The sequence below is a fragment of the Fopius arisanus genome, unplaced genomic scaffold (assembly GCF_000806365.1).
Source record: "Fopius arisanus strain USDA-PBARC FA_bdor unplaced genomic scaffold, ASM80636v1 scaffold00020, whole genome shotgun sequence".
Classification (NCBI taxonomy): domain Eukaryota; kingdom Metazoa; phylum Arthropoda; class Insecta; order Hymenoptera; family Braconidae; genus Fopius; species Fopius arisanus.
Window position 1 is genome coordinate 1,076,140 of NW_011887759.1, and position 10,321 is coordinate 1,086,460.

General features: G+C 38.0%; 5 protein-coding genes across 9 annotated transcripts; 3 read left to right on the forward strand and 2 right to left on the reverse strand.

Annotated features, from left to right (window-relative positions):
- Positions 1-464: 464 nt before the first annotated feature.
- parvin (beta-parvin) lies at positions 465-2,918 on the reverse strand. 2 transcript variants are annotated; one of them, XM_011301137.1, is made up of 5 exons: positions 2,641-2,721; positions 2,307-2,486; positions 2,084-2,206; positions 1,661-1,924; positions 465-1,390 (listed from the first exon to the last, which is right to left on the reverse strand). In XM_011301137.1, the coding sequence occupies exons 2-5, from the start codon at positions 2,410-2,412 to the stop codon at positions 675-677; spliced, it is 1,209 nt and encodes a 402-aa protein (XP_011299439.1). In that variant the 5' UTR covers positions 2,413-2,486; positions 2,641-2,721; the 3' UTR covers positions 465-674. The 2 variants fall into 2 exon arrangements, with proteins under 2 accessions (XP_011299439.1, XP_011299438.1); XM_011301136.1 differs by lacking the exon at positions 2,307-2,486 and having other exon boundaries at positions 2,641-2,918.
- Positions 2,919-3,031: 113 nt separating this feature from the next.
- mRpS35 (mitochondrial ribosomal protein S35) lies at positions 3,032-4,560 on the forward strand. The gene is made up of 3 exons (XM_011301141.1): positions 3,032-3,243; positions 3,478-4,097; positions 4,252-4,560. Exons 1-3 carry the CDS (start codon positions 3,126-3,128, stop codon positions 4,522-4,524), a joined length of 1,011 nt encoding a protein of 336 aa, XP_011299443.1. The 5' UTR covers positions 3,032-3,125; the 3' UTR covers positions 4,525-4,560.
- LOC105264330 (uncharacterized) lies at positions 4,536-6,270 on the reverse strand. 2 transcript variants are annotated; one of them, XM_011301139.1, is made up of 4 exons: positions 6,198-6,270; positions 5,169-5,363; positions 4,717-4,900; positions 4,536-4,628 (listed from the first exon to the last, which is right to left on the reverse strand). In XM_011301139.1, exons 2-4 carry the CDS (start codon positions 5,336-5,338, stop codon positions 4,557-4,559), a joined length of 426 nt encoding a protein of 141 aa, XP_011299441.1. In that variant the 5' UTR covers positions 5,339-5,363; positions 6,198-6,270; the 3' UTR covers positions 4,536-4,556. The 2 variants fall into 2 exon arrangements, with proteins under 2 accessions (XP_011299441.1, XP_011299442.1); XM_011301140.1 differs by lacking the exon at positions 6,198-6,270 and adding an exon at positions 5,453-5,477.
- LOC105264329 (replication protein A 32 kDa subunit-like) lies at positions 6,248-7,503 on the forward strand. Its single transcript, XM_011301138.1, has one exon. It carries the CDS (start codon positions 6,348-6,350, stop codon positions 7,071-7,073), a length of 726 nt encoding a protein of 241 aa, XP_011299440.1. The 5' UTR covers positions 6,248-6,347; the 3' UTR covers positions 7,074-7,503.
- A 92-nt stretch (positions 7,504-7,595) lies between these two features.
- LOC105264333 (retinoid-inducible serine carboxypeptidase) lies at positions 7,596-9,998 on the forward strand. Of its 3 annotated transcripts, none has more exons than XM_011301142.1 (6): positions 7,596-7,925; positions 8,171-8,672; positions 8,889-8,999; positions 9,094-9,421; positions 9,489-9,718; positions 9,786-9,998. In XM_011301142.1, the coding sequence occupies exons 1-6, from the start codon at positions 7,876-7,878 to the stop codon at positions 9,870-9,872; spliced, it is 1,308 nt and encodes a 435-aa protein (XP_011299444.1). In that variant the 5' UTR covers positions 7,596-7,875; the 3' UTR covers positions 9,873-9,998. The 3 variants fall into 3 exon arrangements, with proteins under 3 accessions (XP_011299444.1, XP_011299446.1, XP_011299445.1); XM_011301144.1 differs by having other exon boundaries at positions 9,555-9,718; XM_011301143.1 differs by having other exon boundaries at positions 7,596-7,889.
- Positions 9,999-10,321: the final 323 nt, after the last annotated feature.

Here is a 10,321-nt window from a genome sequence, read left to right on the forward strand (position 1 = left end):
ATTAGTCCGCCAGGAGACCCTCATCGCCTCGGACTTAGTTTCCACCTCCGTCGTTTCCATTCTTCAACAAAGTCAAGCGATATAATCAAACAGGAATTCGTCCGAGGGGAAGGTGCTGGCGACTTGAACACGTTGGAGACGGCTCGAGGGTTGAACGGAGACTGCAAGAATATCCAGATAAGGCGTCCAACTCAGCGACGTCGCGTGTCCCGGAAACATCTCCGTTTGCGTTTCCATCCATAAATAAAACGGTTCTGTCTCGTGGAAAAGCAAAAGAATAAAGTTTATTTCATTTTTTATAGAAATCACTCGAAGATATTAGAATCGATTTCCGGTTTTATTTAATCCTCGAAAACATTTATTCTAACTCCATCATGAAGAAACTTCTCCATTGTCTCCCATTATGTCTATTATTATTGTGAATAATAGATCAACTCGGGAGAATAAATTGATAATGTAATTAATGCGTGTAATAATTAAATACATTTATTCTCTTCTGTTAAAATACATCTGTACAATCCGTACGTCATGACAAATTCATTAGTCTCCTAAATACAATTAATAAATCGATATTAAAAAAATATTAAATAGATTTGTGTAAAGTTGGCAGTCTCTACTGGTTAAGAAAACATTTTCACGAATTCGAAGGCACATATTTCGACAAATTAAACATTTCAATTGACTTCTTTATATTTGGTGAAAAGATTGTAAAGAACTCGGAGAGTTGATTTCAGGTCTAGATTGACGATGTCCTCGGGTCTTGCCTTTGGTTTTGGCAGGCCTACGTCCTGCATTAGATCGAAAGCAAATGACACATTGTGGACTTTCTGATCAAGAGTCTTTGGGGTCAGATGGAAGCTACCGAGTGGCACGAAGAAACCCTCGAGCAAACCAAGGAGTAAAGTAAGAAAGACACCGTCATGGAACTGTGTGTCTAGGTCCGTTACTTCCAGGTGGACTTTACTCAGATGTTTATTCACAAATGTCACAAGTGATTTCTTTACAATAGCCAATTTGTCGTGCTCTGAGTCAAATAGCGTGTCGAATGCGTCCCGTTCACAGCGCATTCCAAGATCGTCGTATGTTGATGTTATTTCCTCTCGCACGGTGCGGTGAATAAGTTGGCCGTCTTTTTTCCGTACGACAACTACCTGCACTGCCACACGTTCTGGGAGACGCACTGGTGCACGGTACTGACGAGCAAGGCCCACCAGGAGGTGGAGAATTGGTACAATATCTTTGGAATGTATGGATTCTACGCTCCATTTGTAGGGGGGATAGCGCCCCAGGATGCGATTTGCTGCGGAGAGAACGACCTCCAGTTTCTGCTTTTGTCCTTCTTCTGATTGGGTCACCTCGGGCACGTCTAATTTGTCTCCTGTCAATTTTTCTGGCAAATATGGGAAAAGCTCAATTTTATTAGTCGAAAAAATTTAGTCTTTAAAAAATGAATAAGTAATATTGAGAAATCATTCATTTTAATTCCACAATTATTTTTTAAAAGTCGAAGGAAAATGGTGTGTCCCATTAAATATTCTCTCCCAAAAGCATTTTCCAATAAAAAAATGATGGAGAGAGATTTTAAATTTGCATCGCACTCTTTTCATACAAGTAGTAACTATCGTACGTCAATGTTTATGATAGAGTTTAGCTCGAATACCTATAAGTTTCTGGAGCACTTGTCCATCATACAAGTCCTCCACAATATCCTTAACGATGATCCTGTGATTAGCAAGTTCATCGTTTATCCACTCAATGAGCACGAAAATAAGCTCCTGCACTTTAGGATCTTCGAGGGACCTCGGCTCGATCATCGATCGTTCCTCATTCTCATCGAGGGCGTAATCCTCCGGAAGACTGTCCGGATTGGCAGCTAATCCAGGTGAATCGATGGCATATTTTCCCTCCTCTTGAACCTCTTGCACTGTGGAACAGAAATCCTCGCTTTATCACTGAATTCTCTCATGGTTTCATTACAAAACTGTTGGGCAATCATTATGGAGCACCTGACCTTATAAGGAAATTCCTCCGTCATTAATAACCTTTTAAAAAATTTAATTATCTCAAAAATCTCGGGGTATACCTTCCTTTATCCTCTTTTTGCGTCCTAGAGTTCCAATCTTGTCCCAGAAACTCTCCTCTTTGTCCTCTTTTTTAACAGATAGTGGAGTACGAGGTGATTTCGGTCTGGGAGACGCCATAGCTACTGCAGGAATAAAAACAGAATGATGACGGCATACGAAAATATATACGTCACCGGTTCAGAATAAAACTTCTGACTGAGCTCATGGGTGGGTGTATAGTACCTGCACACAACTGTATACTCTCATGATTCAGAGGCGGTAAAATGAGGAACAGATGATACTTGAATTCTCGTAAGGGCGACCTCCCCAGTGAATGAACACCACCCATTAAATGGACGGTTTATGTTTCCATTGAAAATTATCCGAAATCATGCGAAAATTGGAAGTGTTACTCTGAGATTTCTAAAACCATTGTCATTTTTAATACCTTGAAACTGTTTTTTTTTATTAAGTTTTCATTTTTTAGTTTATATATTTAATTTTGATTTTTTTAAAAGGAAAAGTTCGTCTACTAGGCTCTTTCTTATGTGTCCAGGTGTTGGTGGGGTTGGCCTACCTTCTTCGTAATCATTTTCACTGTCCTCCTCGTTATCTATCAATGCATAATCATCTTCTGGTTCTGGGACTCTCTTGGGAATCGCCCCGACGATTTTAGGGTACACCGAGACATCTTCTCCGTCTTCTGATAAATAAATTGTCTCCATAACTTGTGGATATTGGACAATTATCTTGCCTGGCATCTCCACCGTCGCTTTCTCAATTTGTTGAGGAGACACTTGGGGATTATTCATGTTCAACTTGTGTCTGCTATTGATGAATTTTCACTACTGAGAATTTTGCTTCACCCCTTTCTCCATTGTGCGAGGCGGAAAAGGAATTTCCGGTGAAAGATAAGGAAAAATATGAGTAATGAGCTCTTATGTGATTTGAATTGGGAAATGGGAATTGGAACGCTGCGCGGACTGTGTGCGCTGGGGATTGTGAACATGTAGGAGAGAAAAACACTCTTCTCTAAAGAACAGTGTTTTTTTAATTAGCAAAATGTCAGTGATAATTAGATTGAGTAAGAGAAATGGATTTACGGTGCCATCGAAATTACAGAGTGTGGCGTATTCATTGCCATCTACTCCAATGCCCATTCAAGAAGATGGGATGATTGGTAAATATAACCCCAAATTAAAATTTCCAACATCTATTCGTGATTTCATGAGAAATTAAATAACCGATTACTCCACGAGAATATTCAATATTTTTTTCTAAACGCCTGTTCTTGATAATATTGCACAATAGGAAATGACTGAGCACGTGTTAAAATCGAAAATATATAAATTTCATGAAATGAATTTTTAAATCACAATTTTTGGGTAAATTTTAAATTTAATTATCCAATCAGGCGAATTTCGTGTCCTGAGATTCATCCCAAAGAAACTTGATGATACCAGAAAAAAAATCGAGCGACCGAAAATTCCACCGCCTCGTACCAACGAGATGGCAACGGACCAGGACTGGCCCTCAGTGTGGCCAGGTCCAAGGAATTTTCACCCAGCTTCAGTGCCACTTCCCGTTCGAATGGGCTATCCCAAGAAAAACGAAGCTCCTCCAGACAAATTCGCAAACACTGAGCTCATGAAAATCCCTAATTTCCTCCATCTGACACCTCCAGCCATCAAAAGACAGTGCGAAGCACTCAAGCAATTTTGCACAGAGTGGCCAGTGGGACTCGAGGACGACGACAAGTGCGAAAAACATTTTCCACTTGAAGTTATCACGTCGGATTATTGCTACTCCTCTCCAACCATCAGAGATCCTCTCGCTAGGATTGTCAGTTTGAGAGTGAAACTGTCGGCTCTGGAGCTGAATGAGCATGCCAAGGATAAATTATTGAGGCTTCTAGGGCCTCGGTACGATCCTAAGAGTAATATTATTTCAATCGTTACTGACAGGTGTCCCACGAGAAAACAAAATCTTGAATATGCTGATTATCTTCTCACCGCCGTTTATCATGAAGCCTGGGTAGGTTTTATATTTTATGTAGCTGCTCCAAATATAGCATTGCATTATATTGATACGCCGCCAATATTTCACCATTAACTAAATTTTCAAAAAAAGCACGTATATCAACTTATAAGGAAAACATTTTAATTTACTTTTAACTTATTATTTACAGCGTGTGGAGCCGTGGGAGGCTGAAAAACAACTCGTCGATATGGAGTATTACGACTGGGACACGAATAAGAGTCGCGAAACCCTGGTGACTATTTACTCATGGCCAAACAAACCCCCAGAGGACCTCAACTACGACACAATCCCTCACGTTACTGAGTACAAAGTTGCGGTGGCTGATTTAATTAACACCGGAGAGGATCAATTTTCTGTTAATAAATATAGAGAGGCTGTTAAGAATTTACTACACTTGAAGAAGGACGCTGTGGGGAATTAAATTTATTGACTAAATAATTTTGTTATTTCCATTCAACGTCTGTTTTTTATTGATTTTTTTTTGGAGGACTCCTCGTCGTTGCCATCCATGTCGTTGTTTAAAAACTGAAACCAAATATTTCTTCTATTTATCAAGAAATCCTCAAAAAAGATTAATATCCTTGAGATTCAGTCGGCGACATTTGATACGTACGTATTCATCTAGTGCTCGTAAAATCAATTCAGGGAGATCTGGGGGTTCATTTTCACTCGAGGAATCTCTGCTGCTTATCACTGCAGGAATGATCGATCTCGATCTATCGAAAAGTGCTGCAAACGATTGTAATAGAAAAGCGAGGAAGGCCAGTGATGCTAGAATACTGATTGAGTCGAATGCTCTAGAAAATACAAGGAAACGTATTAAAAACCATAATTTAAAATCAATAATTCAATTTCGTTTGTTTATTACTCTATCACGTTTCAAGTTTGAAAAATCTGAGGTAAATGAAGACAAACGTCATATTATTTGGCTTTTGATTTGATTTTTAAATTCGCTCCTCCTACAGGCCCATATGCACACAATTATGATGGAAGTCTATTGTATATGTATATAATTTTAGAAAAAAAATTTGAAGCCTTAATTTTACTCTTTCATTCTACACTTACGGATACAATGCAGGGGCACCTCCATAATAACTTCTCGGAAAAATTCTCGTATCTTCACCTCTGCTTTTACGAATTTCCGAAGAAGCGATCGCACGGTCATAGCTACTACCATTGGATTTGAGTTTTCCAATGAATCGACAGAAATTCAAGCTTCTGCAATTACTTCCCATCGCTCCTAGCCCACTCCTGCTGAAACTTTTCAAAGAACTCGCTCGGTTATTATTAGAATAATTAGATTCAATTTGCGCAGTTGTGATAGCTGTGATGAAATTCAAAAGCAATACTTTCTGGAACATTTCTCGATATCAAACTTTTATTCAAATAAAGGACATCCCCGAGAATACGATTAAGACTGAAGAGCAGGAGGAGGATCCATCCCTATATAAAGTCTAATTAAACCAATTTTCTATTTTGAAGTGCTCCAGTTGTCTGCATGATGATTTTCAAGTAGTTTGATATCATTATGCAATTGATACTGTCGTTAGAATTCTTTTACCGTTACAAATCTCATTACAACATGAAGACAGTCCATTGTTGTGAAAAAATCCGCGCATGAACCTCAGAATCCGATTATTAAAAATATAGCTCGTTTTGACTTGAACGTTCTATCTGCGTCACAGCCAAATTAATTTGATTAAAAAAAAATAAAACGAGATATTATTGCCAAAGGCAATTGCAAAGTGTTTCTGGTAATTTATCAATGTCACTGATTATCAACACTACTCAATCCACATTTGATTTTATCCAATTGTTACTTAATATTTAAAAGCACATTCCAAAGAAAAAGGCTAGAGAAAATTATTAAGAATTTCATGTTCGATTATGTTTATTCTCCACCCGGTTTATTCCTCCAGACATCGGCAGTAACGATTCTAGTTAATTCTCCCGTTTAATAGAATCTGCAAAGAACGGAGAAAAAAAGGTTTTTCTGTGTTTTATTTTATTTTTCGAGAAAGGCACTTTTAACGTGGATACCATAATTTTTGAATTTGAAATAATATAATTTGGTTAGGTTGGCGCCATAATCACCTATATTCAGGCTGTGAAAGCCTGTTCCCGGCGTCCCGCGCGAATGAGTTTAGACGTCATTAGCCGGCCAGCGTGGTTATCCAACGGTCGTTTCGTTGAAGTAAACGGAAAAACAATAAACAATAATTAAATCAAAAAGCAAGTGAAAAAATGTGGGGAAGCGGAATGAAAAATGGTGGAGAAGGAGGTTTTATGGACGAGAGTTACAATACAAGTGCCCAAACGACGCAAAGAGATGATGCAAAGAAAGATGCAAACAAAGCAATTATCCCAGTTATGATTGGCCCCTTACTGATGGAACCACCACAATCTATGCCAAATTATGATAAAATTCAAAATTCAATTCTTCGTATTGTTGGTGTTGTCACAAAAATCGTTGAGGCAACAACCAAACTGGCTATTGAAATCGAGGATGAAACAGCAAAAATCATAGCCTACCGTTGGTTGGAATCAGACGATACAACCATCAATGTAAAAGTCGGGCAAGCTGCAGTTGTGCATGCACATTTTCGTGAAACTGGAGAGGAAATTCCACATTTATTCATTCTCGCTATTCGTCCAGTGAGTAGTTATGGGGAATACTTCAATCATCTCCTGGAAGTTCTCCTATCAGCACGTAATTCCTCCAACGAAGCTGCTAGCGCGGCTACCGATGTAGCCAACGAGACTATGGCCAATGGCTTGAACCCAGAGCAAGCCCAAATTTTTAAGATCATCAAGGATGTGGACGAGGATGATATCGGAATCGAGAGGTCAACGCTGAAGGCACAAGTTCCGTCGCTCTCTTCAGCTAAAGTCGATACCATTTTGGATTTCCTCGTTTCCGAGGGACACATCTACACAACACGCACGGATGATCACTTCAAGGCCACATAAGCCAAGTCAAACAAATTATTCTATTTTCTTTATTCCTATTACCCTATGAGAGTACGTACATTCTGGGAATTGTACGTGTTGATAATTTTTTTTTTATACTATCGTTTTTTGTTTCATTTTTTTTTAAGGCCACACCAGCCATGTCAAACATAATTGTATTTTCTTCATTCCCTTACCTTAGAAAAGCAAGCACATTCTTGGAGTTGTACGCGGCGATAAGTTTTGTTTACTATACTATCGTTTTTGGTTTCCTCTTTTCTCTGAAAATATGAAAAATTTCGGTGAGATCTACCTGAATGTTTTTCATCGAGAGATAATGAATCGTTAAAACCTACTTATTTGATTAATCATAACAGTTACAAAATAGTTGTTACAGAAATACACTGTAAGAAATAGAGAAATAAATTCTGTTTAAATTTTTTGTAAAAAACCGGATAGGTATGAATTCTTCCTTCATAACATTTACATATTTAATTTATCCAAATCCTGACAAAGCATAAAAAACTGGAAAAAATGACAAGATATCGACAGTAACTCCTTGAGTTAACCACGGTTAGAGCTTGATTAAGCTAAATTGATGCCCTCCCCACCAAACAGTACTCACCACCGGAGGTTTACCAAACCCTACGTCGTGCTGCCTTCACCGATTGCTTCAATTTTATCAATTGCATAATGCAAATGTTACGAGATAGACATTGGAAAATAAAACGATGCTGCAGTCTCCAATGTGTGTCACGAAGATAATGACTCTGAGTATGAATTTCGAAGTCTAACTGAGGAGATTGAACAGTATTGGATTGTCATGGAATTATCTTCGTACGTGCTCTTTCTTAGCCTCAGCCGTTTGCTGATGTATGAAGTACACTAGTAGAACTATTAATTAATTATTAAGAAATAGATTTCCTGTCTGACCTTGACCTATTCCACGGATTTGTTACAAGTATCAATTGTTCAACTGTCAATACTTATCCTACTTCATAAAACTCAGATTTTCTTTTCCATGATATTCCTCCTAAATATAGCGACGCAGTTCTTAGAGACGATAATTTGTCAATAGTTGGTTATTCTCGTTTGATATGAATGATTGGTTCTACCAGTGTCCAACAAGGTGCAGGGAAGAAAGGTTTTGGTCCAGGGGAACAAGAATGGGGATATGTGACAGTGCGACCTGGTGCTCACATGTTTTGGTGGCTCTATTATGTCACTCCAGAATCTTATAAGCTGGATGTCAATGGGAACGCCAGCGTCTACGACAAACCTCTGATAATTTGGTTGCAAGGAGGTCCAGGCAGCTCGTCCACTGCCATTGGTAATTTCGAAGAAATTGGACCGATTGATGTCGAAGGCAATCTTCGAAACGTGACTTGGGTGCGAGACTGTAATGTTCTGTTTGTCGACAATCCCGTGGGAGCGGGATTCAGTTATGTTGACGATATCAATCTATTCGCGAAAAATAATTTGGAGATTGCAACGGATCTAGTGGAATGCATGATGGGCTTTCTGACTGAATTTCCAGGATTTAAGGATGTGGACATTTATATTTTTTCTCAGTCATATGGGGGTAAAATGGCCTCAGAATTTGCATTGGAGTGGTACAAGGTATTTAACCACTTATTAATCGATTCAATTACATTTTCCATTGGAAATTTCAATAGAAATTTTATCGAATTGTGTGATTAATTCATTAGGCTTTTTGATTATATTTTTTTTTATGATTGTTGAATGAAAAGATCAATTTTTTCGACAAATCTGTACATTTCTTCTCAATTTCACGTATCCTTCAATTAAATATTCAAAAAATTTATTCTACTCAAGGCACAGAAGGCGGGAAATATCCAGAGTAATCTCAAAGGTGTCGGGCTAGGAAACTCTTGGATATCTCCAATAGACAGTATGCGATCTTGGGCTCCATTTCTATTCTCAGTGGTAATTATAATATCAATTCAAAAAATCCAACGATCGAGATCTGTTATTGGAAATTCATAATCACAGAGGATGACTCCATCATTAATTTCCACAGGGTGCAGTTGATACCCGAGGTAAAGAGGCTATTGAAATATTGGTACGGGATACCGAGAGGGCAACAAACGAAGGCTCGTGGAAAAGAGCCATGAATTTATATTGGGACACTGCGAATCTCGTCAGTAATCTCACCAGCAGTATGGATTTTTATAACATCCTTGAAAAAGTCAGGGTAGACGGGAGTTCAGAAGAACCAACACCTCTGGACAGACTCATGCAAACCCAAGTATCAGCTGCACTTCATGTCAATGTAACGTGGGGCAATCAAAGTGATCATGTTCTAAATCATTTGGAGAATGATTTTATGAGGAATGTGACTCATATTGGTACGTTGATTATTTAAAATTTTGATACGTGATTATGATGCATTAATGAATAATTTGTTTGGAACAGTGAAAAAATTAATTGATGATACCGACTTAAAGATATTTGTATTCAGCGGTCAGTTGGATTTTATAGTCGCAACCCTGGGAACTGTTAGTTGGGTGGAAAAACTTCAGGAGAATGACGATGAGTGGAAAAATTCTCCGAGGAAGCCTCTTATTGTTAACAATGTCGTTGAGGGATATCAAAAGAAATCGAAAAATTTCGAAATGTATTGGATCAACAGGGCTGGTCACAGCGTAAGTTATTTTACAATCTTTTCAACATTTCTGGTTTTACTTTGAGGAAATACAATCTTTGTTTCAGGTACCAGCAGATAATCCTATTGCTGCGAGAGAAATGCTCATTCATATGATTAAAGGTCCGAGCTTGGTTCCTGTTAATGGAGATTAATTTCAGGAGGGAAGTGATTACGATTTTTAAGTATGCGAAGGAGAGTGACTGTTTTATAAATTCTATATTTTTCATAAGCCAATGATTTATTTCACATAAATTCGCTTCAGATGATAATAAAACTTTCAGACACAGAATAAATATGAAAATAAAATAAATTTGTTCACTTCAGGGGGACCAGTCGACGAAGTGAATGTTATTTTTTGCGTTACGAAATTGGTATTCACTGAAATGTGAAAAATTCGAAATTTTCAAAAAAATATCAGGGGAGCAGAGAAATCGAGGAGGCATTCACTGAAATTGAAAAATTTTAAATTTTCAAAAAAATATCAGGGGAGCATGAAAATCGAGGAAGTATTCACTGAAATGTGAAAAATTCGAAATTTTCAAAAAAATATCAGGGGAGCATAGAAATCGAGGAGGCATTCACTGAAATTGAAAAATATTAA

What these genes read in the sequence shown, in the direction of transcription:
- LOC105264330 (XM_011301139.1), bottom strand. Translation starts at nt 5,338, where the DNA reads ATGGGAAGTAATTGCAGAAGCTTGAATTTCTGTCGATTCATTGGAAAA. An exon ending in GGTGCCCCTGCATTGTATCC is followed by an intron (nt 4,901 to 5,168) that starts GTAAGTGTAGAA and finishes TGTATTTTCTAG; the next exon opens with AGCATTCGACTCAATCAGTA. An exon ending in TACGAGCACTAGATGAATAC is followed by an intron (nt 4,629 to 4,716) that starts GTACGTATCAAA and finishes ATTTGGTTTCAG; the next exon opens with TTTTTAAACAACGACATGGA.
- LOC105264333 (XM_011301142.1), top strand. Translation starts at nt 7,876, where the DNA reads ATGGAATTATCTTCGTACGTGCTCTTTCTTAGCCTCAGCCGTTTGCTG. An exon ending in AGCCTCAGCCGTTTGCTGAT is followed by an intron (nt 7,926 to 8,170) that starts GTATGAAGTACA and finishes TGGTTCTACCAG; the next exon opens with TGTCCAACAAGGTGCAGGGA. An exon ending in TTGCATTGGAGTGGTACAAG is followed by an intron (nt 8,673 to 8,888) that starts GTATTTAACCAC and finishes ATTCTACTCAAG; the next exon opens with GCACAGAAGGCGGGAAATAT.
- parvin (XM_011301136.1), bottom strand. Translation starts at nt 2,875, where the DNA reads ATGAATAATCCCCAAGTGTCTCCTCAACAAATTGAGAAAGCGACGGTG. An exon ending in TGAAAATGATTACGAAGAAG is followed by an intron (nt 2,207 to 2,640) that starts GTAGGCCAACCC and finishes TTATTCCTGCAG; the next exon opens with TAGCTATGGCGTCTCCCAGA. An exon ending in AGTGCTCCAGAAACTTATAG is followed by an intron (nt 1,391 to 1,660) that starts GTATTCGAGCTA and finishes CATATTTGCCAG; the next exon opens with AAAAATTGACAGGAGACAAA.
- mRpS35 (XM_011301141.1), top strand. Translation starts at nt 3,126, where the DNA reads ATGTCAGTGATAATTAGATTGAGTAAGAGAAATGGATTTACGGTGCCA. An exon ending in TCAAGAAGATGGGATGATTG is followed by an intron (nt 3,244 to 3,477) that starts GTAAATATAACC and finishes TTATCCAATCAG; the next exon opens with GCGAATTTCGTGTCCTGAGA. An exon ending in CCGTTTATCATGAAGCCTGG is followed by an intron (nt 4,098 to 4,251) that starts GTAGGTTTTATA and finishes TATTATTTACAG; the next exon opens with CGTGTGGAGCCGTGGGAGGC.
- LOC105264329 (XM_011301138.1), top strand. Translation starts at nt 6,348, where the DNA reads ATGTGGGGAAGCGGAATGAAAAATGGTGGAGAAGGAGGTTTTATGGAC.